This window comes from Serinus canaria, chromosome 2 (assembly GCF_022539315.1).
Source record: "Serinus canaria isolate serCan28SL12 chromosome 2, serCan2020, whole genome shotgun sequence".
In the NCBI taxonomy this organism is placed as follows: Eukaryota; Metazoa; Chordata; class Aves; order Passeriformes; family Fringillidae; genus Serinus; species Serinus canaria.
Genome location: NC_066315.1, coordinates 57,794,309 through 57,813,580, shown reverse-complemented (window position 1 = coordinate 57,813,580; position 19,272 = coordinate 57,794,309). Strand labels below are relative to the sequence as shown.

General features: G+C 40.0%; 1 protein-coding gene across 5 annotated transcripts in view; it reads right to left on the bottom strand.

The window, feature by feature from the left end:
* Nucleotides 1-19,272, bottom strand: part of COL15A1 (collagen type XV alpha 1 chain) — a 120,223-nt gene that overhangs the window by 78,088 nt on the left and 22,863 nt on the right. For all 5 annotated transcript variants that reach the window (XM_030234466.2, XM_018918262.3, XM_030234463.2 and 2 more), the window contains exon 3: nt 2,065-2,612. In XM_030234466.2, coding sequence (XP_030090326.2) covers nt 2,065-2,612 — 548 coding nt within the window. The remainder of the gene's footprint in view (nt 1-2,064; nt 2,613-19,272) is intronic.

Below are 19,272 nucleotides of genomic sequence, written 5' to 3'. Positions count from 1 at the left end.
GTAAACAGTTCTTGGCATAGAAACAGAGTTTGAGTGAGGTTCAAGCATTTAATTTTTCTACTCAAAAGCAATTGTGACATATGATGCAAGAAGAAATAAAGGCACGGGAATCTAGACTACAAGTCACAATTAGTGCTAATGAAGCACTCAGAGTATTGGCTGAAATTTATGTACTCAATATAGCATACAGAACAGCTTGTTTCCGTGGAAATGCATTACAGTGTCATCCACCAAGCATTTCTGTCATCATATTTACAGATTTATTGGTGAACATCTCAGCAAGTGATCATTGTGTGTGTTTTCCAGGTGGGATAATGTCCTGGGTTGCAAGATGTGGGTGGGGGTCTGTGTTCTATTGCCATCTGTTAGAGGTGGGGCAGTTATCTTCTGTTGATTGGGCAGTTTTTCTTTAGCTCTTCTACAAACCAATCCTCCCTCCCAGGAGATATCTTCTGTTAATGGGCCATTGAGTCTCACTGCAGACTGATAAAATTACATCATCCCACTGTGAGATGCTCCGCCCAGAGGGAGGAGCCAAGCACTCCTACCTGGATATAATCTGAGATTTGGAACACCACAGGCAGCCTTTTCTACTGGATTCCCAGAGGAGCAGCTTTCTTTTCCACTGGATTCCCAGAGGAAGACCAGGCCCCTCTACACCACCACTGGGCCTTCAGAAGAAAACGACACCCCTCTACAGGATCCCTGCTCCAACAGAACCACATCTGTCACTCTAAGAGGACTGCAGCCACAATTCCAATTGGACTGCTACCAACACTCTGACCAACAGGGTGTGAGGTGGTATTCTGACTCTGTCAGTGTTGTTTTGTATTACTGAATTTTTTAGTTTAATTTTCTCCCCTAATAAAGAACTGTTATTCCTACTCCCATATTTTTGCCTGAGAGCCCCTTAATTTCAAAATTATAGCAATTCAGAGGGAGGGGGTTTACGTTTTCCATTTCAGGGGAGGCTCCTGCCTTCCTCAGCAGACACCTGTCTTTTTCAAACCAAGACAGATACCAAAGTGGTTTCCTTTTCTTGAATGTTTCTCAATCGTACTTAGTGATTCACAGGCACTCACAATACTCCAGTCCTCCTATTTGCCTAAGAAAGGTAGCACCAACATGCAGTTTTCCTACATATCACTTTCCACCCTTTATTTCCTGATAATCCATATAGTTCTGTGATTCTAGACTAGTCAGACAAATGATAAAAGTACATTAAACTTGCTGCTTACCAGCAGGCTGTGGAACTCACAACCTGCCAGTACGCCTGAATTTTGCAAAGAACATCTTTATTCCCTAAAGAAAAAGATCCACTCTGTTTTGTGCTGCTGTTTGACTAATTTAGAGGAGACGTTAATCTCACAAAACACAGTACAAGTTCTGAAGTACAGGAAATACAAAAATAGGACTGACAAAATGGGACATTTTCCTTTCCATTTGACAGAGTTGATCTCACACAGCGTCTGCTCTCAGTGGCTGAGAATTTCAGTCAGGATGCAGCAGAAAGGATGCCTGCACTCAATCTAAGAAGGCTTGAGAGCCTTGCAGTCGTGGTTTTGGTGCATTCTATTTCCTAAAGCATCTGATAAGCTTCAAATAACAAATAAATTGTAAAAATACACCCTTATCTTCCAACTATCTTTGCCTTTGATGGCATCATTCTCCTTCTGATGTTGAATATGAATACCTAGCTAATAAGAATTTAAATCATTAGCTTAATAGTATTCTCAGAAATTAGGAAAATTACTTCTCTGAAATCAGCCCTTCTTAGAAAGGCCATAAAAAATTATGTGACATATTTACTTTGAAATTTCTAATATTCAAGCTGAAGGTTTGGCTTAATATCTGGACTATTAATAAAATTCTGAGGCTCTCAGAACATTTGTATATTAAACCAGAGGTTATATAACTTCACTGTCAAACCCTAGCTAGGTATGGAAAATACAATCTGTAGGATTTGACCCTCACTTGGGATATAACCACATCAAGCAGGACTTCTTGGGTAGGCAGTACATGCATTAAACACTGAGGCATGTGAATTTATCAGACAGCACTTACTGTGAACTTTTCCAGTCCAGTGGCTCCTGCATTACCAACAAATATGCCAGAGCCAGATTCAAACACCAAGGTTCGAGCAGGCCTTTGAAAATGAAGCCTCTGATACTCTTCACAGTCCATGAACAAAGCAATATCATTTCCCTCAACAGTCACTGTAAATTTATTCCACCTGTTAGTCATCACTGGCACTTTAAAGGAAGCAGCCTCTCGGGAGATATGGGATCCAGGTTCTGTGTAGTACATGATTATTCTCTGGGTGCTGTCATCAACTGGTGAAATCCTCAGTCCTAGGTAGATTGTCTTTTGGAAGGCATCTGTTATTGCAAAGAGCACTCCTCCACGATCGCTGTTTGGCTTCACGGTGACCACCACAGCGAAGTCTCTGTAGAACGGTGATGGGATGATAGCACTGGTCAGCCGGCCAATGTTGGAATCAGGACCAAAGCTGTAAGCTGGGAACCCTCCGTAGCCCGTGACAAAGTAGACAGAAGGAGGAAGAGGGACTCCTATTAACTCCGTGAGGTCAAGGTGTCCTTTTGAGCCTCGCTCTGTGCGTGAGAAAAAAAGTGTTATTTGTCCTTGAGGTACAGAGCACATTTGATTCATATGATTTAAGAAAGGCCTGAAAAACTGAAATGCAGTGTTTTTATACCAGGGACACACTTCTGGTACTTCAGGCCACAGTCCAGGTAGTGCTTAAACACATCCAGCTGTGTACACATGTCATTATTTGTCCTTTGACTTACGGAGATTACTCGTATGCTAAAGGAGGGCACACGTGAACATTTGGTGAAATTGAATGGCAACAAGTATTTCCTGCAAGATATATTTACTTCAGCTGTCCATAAACTGCAAAAAATGCTGAATGTGCTTGCATAGTGAATTCAGTGGAAAACGAGCAACATTTGATTTCTTAAATATATTGAGATCCTTTTTTCTCAAAAAACCAGCAATATTTCTCTACAAACACCATGGCACAGTTTCACAAAAGAGGCTAAAATTTACAGTGGGTTTGCTTCATCCCTTGCAGTTAGCTGTGTCTACAACAGGGGTTAGATTTTATTTATGCCCTAATTTCACATTTATCTCCTAAATTGCACTGCATACATAACAAATACTGTTCAGCAACCAAAACTGAGTTTTAAAAGGAGAGCATTTATGCTTTGGCATAAGGCAGAATTAGGTATCTCTGCCAAACATGGCCAGAGAGACAACTCCTACCAGGTAATGGAGGAGAAATTACAATAGCTAAGTATCTGCACCCAGTTTTAACTAGAACCTTGGGAAGGCACACTCTAGCAACATACCACAAATACAACTACCAATTTTTTTCTTCTAAGAAGTAAAAGCAAGCAAGAAAAGTTAACATTTTTAATCATAATGACCAATTCAGATCTGAATCTATACAGAAATCATCTTTCAATTTTTAAGTTTACTCAGTTACCTGTGACTACAACAGCTATATAGGCTGACTAAATCCAAATGGATCATTAATGGAAAAGGTATGACAGCCATCTGAACACCACAAGCAAAATGAACTGAAAAACTGCTTAAAATACCTGATTAAAATCAGGCAAAGTAAAATAATCTTATTCTTTGCTCTGTAAACTGGCAAGCTGGTTCTAATGAAGAGCTGGAGAGCTTATTCAGCTGCAATATTCATTGTTCATATGCAGCACCAGCCTGGACTATGCATGGCAAAGTGTCTTCCATTGTACAAATGGCTTTGCAAAGAAATTGTGAAGTGTTCTTCCTGTGCCAAAGATGCTATAGCACAGTTTAAATAAATCATAATCTATTTTATTCTCTGTACTTTATAATCACGGAATCAAAAAGTTGGAAAATATCTCCAAGATCATGGAGTCCAAATGTTAACCCAGCCCCACCGTGTTCACCACTAAACCATGTCCACAACTGCCACATCCACACACCTTTTGAACACTTCCAAGGGGAGCTCATTAACTGAAAAAAGGCTGATGTGCTTCATACAGAAACAATTGCCCTGAAATATTTTTGAAAGTATAGATGTTTTGTTTAGAAAAACTAGCTCCTCATCCAGAAACCAAATCCCTTTGGCACTTTTAAATGCTTTGCCAGATAAATTTTTTCCCCCATCCCCAACAGCTTAAAAAGTGGATATACTTATTTTCTGGCCAAACATAGCTAACAATATTTTGATTGTGAGTCTAATACTGGGTCATGTTTCTTATTCACACATACCAACACATAAAGAAACCTGCCCTACCAACAAAATACATAAGCCATTACACAAGGGTAAGAAGGTAAGGAAAATAGTGATCTTGAGGGATAATACAGGAACTGTACAATGATACCAAAGCTACATCCAAAGAGTCATGGTAAAGTAACCAGGAAAGGAGATGGGCAATATCTAAGACGTTCAGCAATCAGGCTTAGACAGCAGGATGCATCCTAGGAGAGAAATCAATAAATACAACTGTGTTTTTCACATTTCCCATTCTCAAGGGAAGATTTAGTGGTTGGAAAGGAGCCATTCATTCTCCCAACACAACGAGTGGAGCTGCGGTGTAGTTGCAGTTTCCCAGTCTCTCACCCAACCAGAGCCCCAAACATGAGCTCTTTTAGCCTCTAAGACAAACAAAAGGTGGCAGCAAAGACAGCAAAGAGTCAGGAATTTTCTTTTGAGTAAAATAAGCCAGGAGGGCCAGGAAGAGTCTGCATTTCAGTGGGGTGGGGGTAGAAGCTTGCACCTATCCACTGCAGAAAATCAAAACAGAACAAGAAGTGTCCGGCCAAATTCCATACTTGCAGCTCATACCCAGCTCTTAATGGATTTATGAGGACCTAGAGACACAGTTAAAAGCAGAATTCAGACCTACAGCCACAGGTTTTCAATTATGTCTGACAAAATTTATGTGTCTCTAATGCTCCATTTATTAATGTTAGAATAAAAATACTCTCTTGTTCCCCTACATAAACAGGTAAGTGCTATGCTATTTTAAGTACCTGTATGTAGGGGGATACACTATGGGTAAATGAAGGTGGTACAGAAGGTAATCATCCCCCAATGAGTTGCAGCTGGACCAATTACTGAAGATTAGAAGCAGGCCTGATCTTAACAGGCCACAGCTGTAGCCAATTAGAACAAGTGGTATAAAAGAGTGGATTGGTGGGATCTAGGGGTCAGATGACTGCTGCAAGGACCAGGAACAGTCTAAGAGGAGCTGCCTGCAAGAAACGTTGAGGAGGTAAGAAGCTCTGGCTATTTGAAATCCTTGCACAATAATGATGTTAGAACTCATGCTGTCTAAGACAACAAATGGTGATCCTGATATGATTCAGGACTAAACTATATTTCCCTGTGGATTTGGGACTAAACCATATAACACTGTGGATTCAGGGAAACAGGATTTGAACACTAAACTATTGGCAAAATATATCAATTGCAGCCATTGGTGTTTGTTAAATATGAGTGTAAAAGACCCTGAAGTGAAGTGCTTGCTAAACTGGGAAAAGCCATAGAATTGAACCTAACATTTAGAAATATATATCTGTGCTGTAACATGCTGTTTGAACGCTGGTATAACTCTTAGTTCTAAATGAAATGTAGAAATATGTCATAATGTCAATTTATTTGAATATGTACTTCTAGAAATGCTGCAACTCTGTGGTTAAAAGAAAAAAAGGGGGAATTGTAGGGGGATACACTATGGGTAAATGAAGGTGGTGTAGAAGGTAATCTTATCCCCCAATGAGTTGCAGCTGGACCAATTACTGAAGATTAGAAGTAGGCCTGATCCTAACAGGCCACACCTGTAGCCAATTAGAACAAGGGGTATAAAAGAGTGGATTGGTGGGCTCTGGAGTCAGATGACTGCTGCAAGGACCAGGAACAGTCAGTGCTTGGAGGAGCTGCCTGTGAGAAACACTGAGGAGGTAAGAAGCTCTGGTGATATGAAGTCCTTGCACTATAATGATGTTAGAACTCATGCTATCTAAAACAACACCTGTAAGCCAGCAGAGAACTATGTTGCATCAGAATAGTTTTGTTTTAAACACTGCTAAGGCAGTGGATATTGGAGCTAATCCAGAATTCATCCCATTTTTATCCATGTTTCCTAGACCTGGGACACTGGAAGTTGTACTATGGAAGCAGCTTTAACGTCAGCTTTATTTTAGCCCGACAAGCATAACCCTGTAAATAGGGATGGTACCTTTACAATTTAGAGCTGTCAGCTGTGCTGTACTTTGCATTTGCTGCTATTTGTTACTGTATGTCATAGTTGGAATTGTTTTGGAATTTGCTGATAGCTGGCCATTCCCACTGAGTAGCTTCAGGGCCCGTTTGAGAAGCACCAATGTGCAGTAGAAATCATCTGGTAAGTCAGTGTATGGAGCGTTTCAAGAGTGCAGACTACAATGGTAGGGGTGAAGTTGTTGGCTTTTTTTTCTTTTTATTCCAGTTTTTTGATTTAATTACTTAGGCAGGGTGGAATTTCAAATCTGTGGGATCTAAAATGCTTTTTCACTGTTTACAAGGGATTAATTAGAGGAAAGAAAAAAAAATCCCACCTGGCTGGAGGCCTATTACATTTGTTTTAGATGTTGAGGTACAAACACCCTATTTGTATGTTACAAAAGGGAGCGGAGACAGAGAGAGGTCCGCATTCACATAATTTAAGTTATTACACTGTGACTTTTTGGTTAGGAGCCTCCTTTCAGGTGCAGCTTCTGGCACCCACAGCACTGCCTCTGGACTGTGCACGTGTGTTATGTCATCCTGATTGCCTCTTCCTCATGGAGCAGGGTAGCCCTAGTGCTAGGCCTGATGCAAAACCCTTGGATGATCAAGCTGCCTACTGGAATCATAGAATTCTTAGGGGTGGAAAGGACCTTCAAAGTCAAGGATTTCCAACCCCTCTGCCATGGGCACGGATGCCTGGACCAGGTTGTTCAGAGCCCCACCAAACCCAGCCTTGAACACTTCCAAGGATGGGGCATCCAAAGCTTCTCTGGGCAACCTGTGCCAGTACCACACCACCCTTGTAAGTAAGGAATGTCTTCCTAACGTCTGATCTAAACCTACCCTTCAGTTTATGGGTTTGACCACTACATGCCCTTGGGAAAAGTCCCTCTCCAGCTCTCTTGTAGGCTCTTTAGATACTGTAACTTGCTGTGAGGTCTCCTGATCCTCCTCATCTTTCTCTTCTCCAGAGAAGATGCTACCAGGATGCTACATTAAAAGCTCCTCTAGGAATATAACTAGAAACCAGAATTTTCTTCCAAATTGTAATTTAAAACATGAGATTACTCACTGGGAGTAGGGTATTTGTGTTTTCTGCTGTCTACAAGAGCTCATATAAAACTTGGAATACCCACAGTCTCTGTTTCTAGCTGGTACACCACACTTCAACACAACCTAACTTCAAAGGTGGTGTAAAGCATACTGTCACACGGACTTTGGGAAACCACTACAACAGGGTCAGAGGCTGCAGGGTTACAGATAAGGACACTGCTTGTCAGTCTACTTTTATCCATGGTTTCATCACTAGAAAATAGAAGCAGAGTTCAAAGGCAAGTCCCTCACCTCTGACACAGACAGAATTACCCATCTCAGCCTAATTTTAAAATATGTGGTTCCCATGTTCCAAGTCTGAGAAAAAAAGAAGTATTGATAAGTCCTTTGAGCAAAAGAACATGATTGGCAGTGGTGTGGTGAGACCAACCCAAATCACACCACTGCAAGCCAAACACACTGCTGTTGTCTTCCTCATTGTGAGAAGATGCTTGAGCTGGATATCTCAACTACGTGAATCCAAAGACTGAAGTTACAGATGTTTGTCATATTTGGCCCCAATCACTTACACTTTAGCAGTAATATTCATTCAGCTGATATTTTAAGGATTGTCCCATTTAGCTTTTCTATTATGCTTTTAGCTAGAAATACCTGTTAACAATGATTCAGGTAAATCAGCTGCCACATTTAGCCCAATTCTGCTCCAGGTTCATGAAACATGATGGGTGCATAAGGGTCAGAATAACATGCTCTAGTGTGTTTCTGTTTGCTAAATATAAGGAGGCAACCACTCTGTTGCTAAGACTATGACAGCTGGTTTTAACTCAAGGGAGGGCTTGTGTGGCTCCACACAGATGGGAGTGGGATGGGTGCTGGCTTTTGAATTAAATTATCATTTTCCCTTTGTTTCTAGCTTAACTTCACCTTGTGTTTCCCCCTGTTCCTCTTCAGACACTTTTATTGGAGCTGCTCCTGGCCCATGCCTGTAAAGCTCCATTCACTCCATGGTCTTTGACTCTCATCCTGTGCAAGAACAGCTCATTCCACTGCTGTCCACAGCTGCATGAGCCTTGCTGGCAGCTCATCTCCATGCTCTTTTAAGGAAATGAGATAAAAGCAGTACTCTACTGAGGCTTTCATGACCAAACCAGGCTCAGAGCAGCCAAGATCAGGCACTTCTCTCTCTCTGTGTAAACTTGAGCCAAGGTGACCTTGCTTCCCTGTCCTCTTCCCATTCCAATTATCATAACTCCAGGTTGGAACTCCCTTTCCAGCAGTGTAAATAAACCATCTCAGTCTCAGTGGTGCAGTGCCTCTGCTGTCTCTACTCTGCATTCAAGGAGAGGCTGTAAGTGTAACAGGACATTATTTTATACAGAGTGCAGTTACGATGTGCAGTGAGAGAATTACTTCTTCCCTGCTGCCAAAGTGCTTTTATTTTGAACTAGCAATAAATATTTATAGCAATACCATTAAGCAGAGAAGGATTTCCACATCTAGCAAATAACATTCAATCAAGTACTGCAGAGATTAAAAAAAAGGGGAATATTGTAACACAGTCCCAGATGTGCTGCATGAAATGGAAGAGGCCAGCATCATTGCTGCTACCAGGAAAAACAGCACTGGCTCTGCTTGAACACATTTTTAGCTGCCATTAATACACTGTTGGAAAACATGGATAGACTATATTGGTATTAAAGGCTGCAGCATTTCCTTCTAGATGCCTCAGGAAACCTCAGAAGCGCTTCCTGGTGGTGTTGCACACCTGGAAGTCAGGTGCAGCCAGGAGGAGTCGGGGTACTCGCTGACACGCTAGAACAGGGCAGGCATTCCTTTGAGAAAACCGCTTTCCAACTCTTTCCACCAGCTCCTGCTTTAACGTCGTTGTCATTCTGCCCTCTACCGGGCGAAAGAGCTTAAATATAGTTAATTAAATAGACATCTATTTTGCACAAAATACTGCCTGGGGGCTCCCCCCAGTCCCTGTTTTATCTTGTTTGAGAAACTATATTTCATTTCAGTGCTTTCAGACTAACCACCAACACCAACATACTGTCTTCCATACAATCAGTTTTTCTGGTTTTCCTTTTTTTTTCCCCCCTGATCTAATACTGCACTATTTTCTTATTGTTTTGTCAGTTGTTCTGCTAGAAGGCCTTCTACATATTTTTGGGTGCCTTTTTTTTGTACATAAACCCAAGGCTTTCTAATGTGTACTTAATGAACTGTTCTCCTATAAGGACAAAAATCTATATTTTAAACACACTGCAGAAGAGAATAAAAAATACGGAATATACACTAAATATTCATTGTCCTTCTTTCCTTACAAACAAATGAGAGGAAAAAGTGGGATATATTTAGCCATTCAACTCCAGTAGTGAGGCAAAGCTAACTGAGCTGATAACCAGGTCAAGAGACTGAAAGCACTATCTGGAAACTCAAAGTCCTTTTCCTGAGTTTGCAGCCCCCTGACAGTGTGGACTGTAGAGCAACCATGGACTTGCTCTGCTCCTACCATGCCAGGTTCACACTCTACTTATGAGGCCTTTAGAGCCATTTAATTACCTGTGGAAAGGATCCTTTTTCTCATGCTAATACATTGGGGGTGTACCAGGCCCATCAATTTCAAGACATTTTTCTTTACAGTTGCATGTATTCCATACATTCCATATGCCTTAGTGGAAAAAGCAAAGGCAAATAGCACAGAAGTCCTTCATGGAAAAAGATTTCCAGACTTGCTAGGACATCCAGACTCCTAAAGATAACTCAACAAAGCTAACCTGGGTAAGAATTACAGAGTCTGCATCAAATCTTGCAGCTGTTCAACAGCAGGCACCTGTGAGCAGGCTGGACACTGACTTTATGAAATAAAATCTGTGGTGATGCACGTGTGTAACTGTGAGTGAGCAGTCTGACTGCCAGCTAGAGAGAGACAAGCAGCCCCTGACAACTGCAGGAGAGCAGGAGCTTTTGCATTTCACCACTAGGAAGCAACACAGCACTTCATAAATCAGAGGGGAGCTTTGGCCTAGTAGAACATTGCTTATGAATCACCATTGTCAGTGTCTGCTGTGCAAGCTCTTTTACAGCATCCAAGCTAGGATGTTTTAATTTCCATTACGTGTCTAACCAAGCAGATGTGAATTATCACACTCTTCTTCTTCTTCTTTCATAATGATCTTGAAAATCAGACAAAGTACATTGTCTTCTGTGTATTTTCTCGGGGGATTGGGGATGGGGAGGATATATTGATATATTATTTTCTCTGTCCCTCTCTCTTTTTTTAATCTTGAATTTTAAGGGAGAAAATTATCAACACCCCCATTGGAAAAAAAAAAAAAAAAGAAAGTATTTCTAAGATGATGAAGACAGCTCACTTTTAAAATTCTGGCAGAGGGAGAGCTGATGCCCTTAGATTTAACAGCTGTGCATGCCAGCAGCGAGTCTCTGCCCAAATGTGGAAAAACAGACACTGGCATAGTCTGGCCCACTGACCTGAATATAAATTCTCATCCCATATAAAGAGGCTGAATGGGAAGCAAGGACAGAGAACACTTAATCAGCAGCTCCTGCAGATGCCCCTGCTGTCTTTGCCAGACCCTGTCTCCACTACAAGGTTTTGTCATGGAACAGGGACAGAAGGAGGATATGGACAGGTGGGATTTGTGAGTTACTATTTGCTCAATGAAAATTAGAAGCCTTCAGCCAGAAATGCTCCTTTGCTCCTCACACCTGAATGACCTGAACACTGCCTTCTCCCTGTGTTTCCCATGAGTGTCATGCCTTCCTGCTTTTCCTCTGACACCGTGAATGACCCAGAAAGCTCTCTCTTGTCAGGAAATCCTGCTCCTGACAATCATGTACATAGTCAGTGCCTGTGTAAGAAGAGAGATGTCATGCTCCCTGCCCACACCACTGTCAGGACATCTGTTCCATCACAGCAGTAAAAGTCTGTATGGTCAGTGAGCCTTCAGGCCAGCTTTGTATGCTGTGTGCAGTTTGCTCTTGCAAGCAGACCCTACCCAAGAGCTCCCAAGGACAAGCATTATCTCCAGTATGTCTGGAAATGGTGCTTGCAGGGAGTTTTTGAGTGGAGCATGAAAGAAACAAAGTGCTGATAGATATTTTTGTAGCTTCTACAGTCTGTCATGGTCTCTGTGTGGTAGGGGCTGATACATTTATAAGGCAGCATCAGAGCTTTAGGCACAGCATTCTAAGACCTTCCTCACACAGTTAAGCTGAGAGTAGAAAACCCCTTCATTCCAGTTCAGACTAGGTGAAAACAGAAAGAGATAAATATTGCTGCAATAACTGAGGCTATGTTTTGGACTTCTTGCTTTGGTCTTTGTTGTTTTGGGGTTTTGTTATTGTTGTTTTTTATTTTTAAAAATTAAGGGCTGTAAACCCAGTAAAATATTGAAAAATAGAGGATTTTTTATGCATGACTTGACTCTTCCACAGCACTTTGAGACCTGGTGGACAGTGTGTCTCTCTCAGATGACTAAGATATCCATCCTTTTATGCTAAGCAACAGAAGTTAATATTTTGTTACTGATGTTTCATTTTCAAGTCCTTGGGAGGATTTCTATTGTCTTCCAGGAGCATCCCTTTCATAAATGTTCTTAAATTTATACACCTGATATTTATACATTCTTTTTATTCTTCTAAATGTATTCTCATGAATTCTTTACACTATTGGATTTAGTAGCTAATATATTTGATTTATAAAAAGTCAGGATTCCGAGAAGTTGAAAAAAGATTGTGAGGTAGATGATATGGGAACAGTAAATACTAGAAGTGTCTTGTGCTGAACATTAACATTTCTGACAGCTAAATGCTTTTATAGCATGAATGCACCAGTAAAAACATAGAAATAAAATCTAGCCAACATAGTCCTTCTTTTTCCATCTTTCTATTTCCCAAGAATTTCATTTCCCAAGAGCTGTGTTACATTACTTTTATATCTTAATATAAATCACATATGCTTCTATTATGCTCCTCGTTTTTTGCCTTTCCCCAGTGAGCACACTGAATTTTAAAAAAAGTTGCTTGATTTTAAACAAGATATCATAAAAATGTCATCTCTAGTCAAAAAGCTCTAGGTTGAGATCCTGGCTAAAGTCCTAAGTGAAAGACCTTCTGGTTTTACAACGATTACTTGATATAAATTCCTAGAATTTTGTGTTATGATTGGATTCTGTTGCCAGGAAAGGGTAAGTACTCACTAAAGCTTTTCCAGCATTTAAGGCATCTTATGCAAATATGCTGTTTTTCCAAACAGTCCCTCTCTAAGTGGAGACACAAGTATGTTTCCCACCCTTACTCTGCTCCTGATCCATGAGGTTTGTAAGGATTTAATGGCCATCAGCCATCCATGTCTTTGTCAGATTTGGTGCATGGAAGTTCAGGCTCAAAATCAGCAGACTCTGAAATCATTGCACAGACACGTGCTGCAATAATAGGTGCATTATTTCCTAGTGAAACCAAGTTAAACTCAAAGCATTACTGGAGTACCTGCCTACAGATATCCTCTTAAACACAAATATAATGGGTTCTTTTTTTCAGCTCAGTGGAGTAACAACTTTTACTCCTTACAAACCACAGATTTCCCACTAGGGACCTCACACATGGACCCGTGCAACAGCAAACCAAGCAAATCTGGTTTCAGCTCCCTGACTTCATAAACAAATATTTTGCCAAGTATCTTTTAGAGGAATTGCTGTCTTTATTAAGAAGAAGATAGAAGTTTCCTTTAGAAGACAAATGAAGCAAAAATGAGATGCTGGATATAGGTATTTTACCCCTTTTATACAGATGGAGAATGCAGTGCAGTGACTTTACTTTCACCAGCTTCAAATATGCACAGTCTCATACATTACATTATCTATGTTTCTGGGACTTTTTCACAACCAGAAACCCTGGAAGTTCAGATAAAATCCTCAGATATAGACCTACTCACTGTTGTCTCTGTCAAATAGTTCAAAAAGTGTCAATCAGTTCTACAAACAGGATTTATAACTTTTTTTTTATTTTCACTGACACACTGCCATGGAACACCAATAAACTGCCGGCTTTTTTCCAAAAAGACATCATGAAGAAAGTGACCATGCTATGAAATGTGTTATTCTATGTAGATGATGACCAGGAGTCCTTCCTTATGGTGTAGCTGGATTTTCAGGCACATATTCCCCCTTTTCCCCCCATCCTTGTCTACCTGTCATCACAAGACCCAAAATGCAGTCTCAACCAGGGGCTTGAGAAACTTGGGAGAGATGAAACAACCTTTCACCCTGATTCAAAGCTGCATTTCTCTTGTGTATTTCCACGGAAATATGGCAGGAGCCCTGTGGCAACGTTGGAACAGCCCCATTGATCAGACCTCCCAGCAGTGCAGTTCCCTGTTTTAATCGGGATCTAGCATGTAAATGAGATCTTTTATGTACACAGGTATGTATCAAATCTTGAGTTATCCAGCTGTGACATCACTGATCACTGCCTGATGACTAAATCAGAGAATTCAGATTGCCAGATCACAATTAACCATAAGAACACTGAATCAAAGGGAAGTAGAAGGTAATACATTTTCTAGCTTGGTAGCATTAATTTTAACAGGTCTACTATCATCAAGAATCATTGATCTAATTGTGATGTGTATACAGCTTATTGCCCTCATGAGCAGTTCTCCACTGCTTATATACAATGTGAATTAAAATCAGTAGCTTCTGTCTAGAATAACTGAAACATCTGTTATATTTTATTCAGGATTTGAAGCTGTATGAACAAAGGGGGGAAAATGAACTTTTTTTTTTTAATCACACAGAGAATATATTATGTTTTACACATGCATGGCCAAAAATAATTTCATTTCCTCCAGAGTATTTAGAGAATAGATGAAGTCTTATTCTTGGTAAATACTATATTTTTAGTTCACTCAAATGTTATTTGAGACAAGAGCTGAAAATAGGGAAAGAGATAAAAGTAGCACACACCAGTAATTCTTAGTTCTTGATATGTGATATACAGTTGAAAGTCTTTCCCAGAGAAGTCTCAACTGCATACTGATCCTAACCTGGAAAATATAGCTGATTTACTGCATCCAATATTTATAAATCCATTAAAAATGTGTTGGCATATTGGCCTTCTGCTTTGAAAAAGCTGGTTGACACAAAATGTTGTTCTTTTGGCTTAAATTTCAAAGGTTACTTTCTCAAGGCCATTAGTGTTGTGATAAGAATAAGAAAGAGTGTTGTTCTTAGAATTTATTGTGTTTTTCTTAAAGCTCGTTTGAACCGAAGATTCGGAAAGTCAAAAAAAGAAACTCACATAATAAGCAACAAAGCACAATGCTATTGGCATTTTTTGGCATTGATTATATGCTTTGCTCTATACTTTCACTGCCTGAGCCCTCATTTGTATTTTAAGACCCTGGTTGCACCAATTTCACTCATGATAAGCACAGCTGTGTGTTAGTAATAGGACAGCTATGTTGCGTAAAATTCTAATTAGGTCTGAATTAAAGCATGCCTTTTGGTGGGTCAGACTCCAACAGAAGTCTCCAGGTAGTGGAAATTACAGCATCATGCAGCCTAAAGGCTGTGTTTTCCATGTTCCAAGCAGTGAGTTCTCCAGACCTTCCAGCTGTCTTCTCTCGCCTCCTTTTTCTTCCACCATGAGCCGGAATCACCGCCCTCCTCCAACATTCCCTATATAGCCAAACACCACCTCATCTTTGTTCTTTGTTTAGCAGCTTCTTGGCAAAACCCCTGGACAAAGACATGCCATCCAATGTGCTGAGCTGCAGCTTCAGGAGGCATTTTTCCAACTGCAAGCTTTATGACAAATCTCACAGGCAGTGCTGTCGCCCTTTTCCCTGAGAATGTACCACAGCTTAATCTTGTTCTCTGGCACATGCAGCACATGCTGCCAGACCTGGGAGCAGTAATGAGCTTGTACAAGCCAACAGGCACCAAAGTCTTCAGTCTCTTCTGAGTCTGTCAGCATTCTTGTCAACAAAAATGTCACAGTAACCCTCCAAACCTCCCCTCTCTGTCTCCCATTCCCTACTCACATTTGTAGACCTATCAAGAAAATTTAAGGTGAACAGGATCTAACTACCCTCCTCCTTATCAGTCTTTGAAAAGAGTATTATTTTTATGTGGTCTATTTTTTTTTTTTTTTCAAAAAATACCAACATACACTTTTCTGGCAGGTGGCAATTAACATGACTGCTCTGGAATCATAGAGATAACCTGTTCTTCTGGCATCCATAGGTCACAAATCCTGCCTCAGTATGTTCAAGTTCATTCCCTGGAAGCTGAACATTAGGGCTTCAGTTTACATTCAGTGAGCTTTGACCTTTTCTGTACATGCTACTCTGTGCTCAAAATTCAGCAGTAATAAAAAGCATTCAAAGAACAGCAGAATCATACTGTAGTAGGTTAAACCTGAAACAGTTATGAAAATTGAGGAAAAGATATTGCTGTTAAATAGCTCTTTGATTTTCAGGAGCTCTGGACATACTGTCAAAAAAAGAAGTGTAAGTAGTTTTCACATGGGATGAATCATGGTAGCTCTGTTGCTTTTAGTACAGCAATGTCAATTTTACATAATACAGCAGCCACTCTCAATTCCCAAATTGAGACTGCAAGTGTGGAAACACATGGTTGGTGGCAAACCCAAACTTGTAGGCATCAGTTATTTCATCACTTTCTTATTTAATCATCACCCTCTTGTTAAAATGCTAAGTATGTTCCATAGAAACATAAATTACAATTTGGCATGATCACGGCAGCTGAATGCAGGGGGTATAAACAGAACACTGAAATCTGCAGTGCAGAGATTGAAAGATCCATCCCCAAGAACTTTTCCATATGGATTAGCTTCCTTGTGAGCCAGGTCAGTTCCCATTGGTCTGTCTGGCAGCTGCACTGCTTGCTTTGGAGCAACACCAAGGAACTAGCTGATACAGCCTGTGAGGTCATATGTAGGGGCTTTTCTGTTATTTTGAAGTAAGGAAAAGAATCACAAAATTATTTTGGCTTCTAAAATGCAAATACAGGACTTCAGACTCAACAGGGCAAGAGGCTTATCTTGGATCTGACAGGATGTCTCTTTCTGCAGCTGAAATTTTGTGGTTCTGTTACATGACCACATAGCCAAAGTCACACAGATATTAATGTATTTGGCTACACTCTCATATCTGGAATCTGAACATCTGCAGTGACCTGAAGTAACCTAGTGAATTCTGGTAGGCCAGAAAATAAAGACAGGTTTTAAAAACCACTTAGCAGATATCTAGCACTGTGTCCCAGAAGAGGTTCTGTGCCAGACTGAAAGGGAGCAAACAGAAAGATACACATACACATACAGAAAGATCAGCAGGAACAACAGTGCTCAAAAGGAATACCAGAAATACTGTCAGAATCTTTATTACATCTGTCTTACTTGGCAATTTTTGGTGGTTAATAGTAACTGCTATTAATTACAAAAAGTAATATCTACTTAGAAACACAGTTAATGGCAGATCTGCTAGTGACAAACAATCTACTTATGAAGTAATGCTGTATTTGAATGGCAACATAATCCATGGAGATATAAAAGAATGGATGTTTTCACCATTGTCCTTCCTTTTATGACTTTTCCTTTTCTTCATAAACACTTTGGAGAAAGTGGTACCCTCATCCATTGGTTTGATCACAGTGTCAAAGACTTCAGGATGTAGCAAAGAACTCCTTGTAAGCAAAGGAGGAATGAGCTGAAAAGAACCTGACAGAGCTTCTTTATATATATTCATATTTTTACAGGCACTCACACATATGTTTTCCAGAGGAAATGTGGCTGGAGAAAAGAGAGCTTGGGTCCTTTGAAGTCTCTTATATTTTAGCTATAAGAGACAACTTTCTCAAAGAAGTGCCAATGATCTGACACACAGATCGGACTAATTATTATAATCTTACTAATTTAGATAAAACCATGAAGCCAGGATGGAAAGAGGATGGAGCCAAACTCTTTTCAGTGGTGCTCATAGACTAGAAAAGAGGTGATGGGCACAAACTGAATCACAGGAAACCCTCTGAGCATGAGGGAACCCTTTCTCACCCTGAGGATGACTAAGCACTGACACAGGTTATGCAGGGAGTTTGTGGAATCTCCTTCCTTGAAGATATTAAAAAATGGTCTGGACATGATCCTGGGCAACAGCTGAGCAGGGAGACTAGACAGATGACTTCCAGAGGTCCCCTTCAACCTATAAATGGACTATAAAGTATTTATTTCCCCCCCCCTTTTTTTTTTCTCTCCTCTTTTCATAGTGAAAAGACCCACTGATTGACTTCCCAGTAGGAAGCATCACTTTATTAACACAGTTATTGTGTTATTTAACATAATGTGCCACTAAGGAGAAATTGTCTAAAAACCAAAGACTGCATAAATCTTGCTGTGCAAACAGCTAGACTGGTCAGGTAGTTAACCATGATAGCAGGTGATGCACCAACAGCCTACAAGCCTGAGCTCTCTTGTTGCTCAAAGCTGCTGAGGTACATGTGTGTATAGACACATTTCTACATAAAAATACACTTTTATAAAAAATTAACTTGTCACTATATAATGATTGAAAATTTCTTTCTTTCTGAAAGAGAAACATGATACAAAACATGGAAGTGTGACAAATTAATTCAAATTATGCAACTCTGGAATTCCCATAAACATTAAAACAGTATGTGGTAGCAGATTTTTGGTTTTCTTTTTTTTGAACAAGAGCTGCTCAGTCTAGTTTTTGAAGCAGTTGGTGAAGTGTTTGCTAACAGCAGGGCCTTATGCTGCTCAATCCAGTTTTGCCTATGTGGCAGCTATAGATATTCCAAACTAAAAATCAGATATTTATTGCTCATTCATTTCCACTGAGACAAGTCTGAAATGAATCCTTGTATTTGTACTTAGTCCAGCAGTGGAAGAGAATAAAAACAAAAGCCTAATTCTGTGTCATGCTTCCTGTACCCAAATGCAACAAACATGAAGATGTGGAGCTCTTCAAGTAGCAAGGGTTGTAGTTTTCTCTCCTGAAAAAAAACCCAACGCAACCACAAGTAGTGGACAGAAGGCAGAGAAATAATATGCTGAAAAGTGAAAAACAAAGCACATCCCCTCCACAGACAAGTGGGAAAAAAACATACTTCTCTTTGAAAATTTATTTTACTGTTGGGTTGTTAACAGCTAACAGGACTGAAGCATTTGCTCACTGTAATCACCAATAAAACTACCTGACTGTGACATTTTTGAGTAAAAAAGAGGCTTTGTTCAAGCCAAAGAAAATCCCCCAATAGAGATTGGAAATACTTTATGGACTGTGATTATTTTCATGACCCATTTTGCATTTGCTCTACAACTTTTTTTAATTAGCCTTTTTTAATTGATGAAGTCAGTGCAACACAATTCTTGTTGCACAAAAATAATTATTTTAATAGATGCATTGATATAAATTATCTCATTGTAAAATAAAACATGAAGCCATGCCTAATGTCTTTGGATTTTAGTTCTGGCATGGTTTAACAATACAATGAATTGAGATTCCAAGGTTTCTGCAATTGTATAAAAATATCCTCATCACCTAATGTTAAGGCAGAAATTTCCAGTTTAGCTTTGTAGAGTCTGCCTTTACAATTTGCCAGGAATTGTTTGTCTCCTTGCTGGTACTGTGGAGCCAATATGATGGGATTGAGTCTTGAGCTCAGTTAATGAGATTAATGTTCAAATGTGTTTCCCATTAAGGTTTAAATTTGTACATTCCTGGGTTGCCCAATTCTGAGACCTACTTCTAGGTGAAATTATAACTCCTTCAGCTCTTTCAGAGGATTGGGTCTTGACTGCTGAAATTATTGTACTTGGCTGAGAGATTTGTAGTCTTTTCTTTCTTTTCTGTTGGGAACTGTGAAATA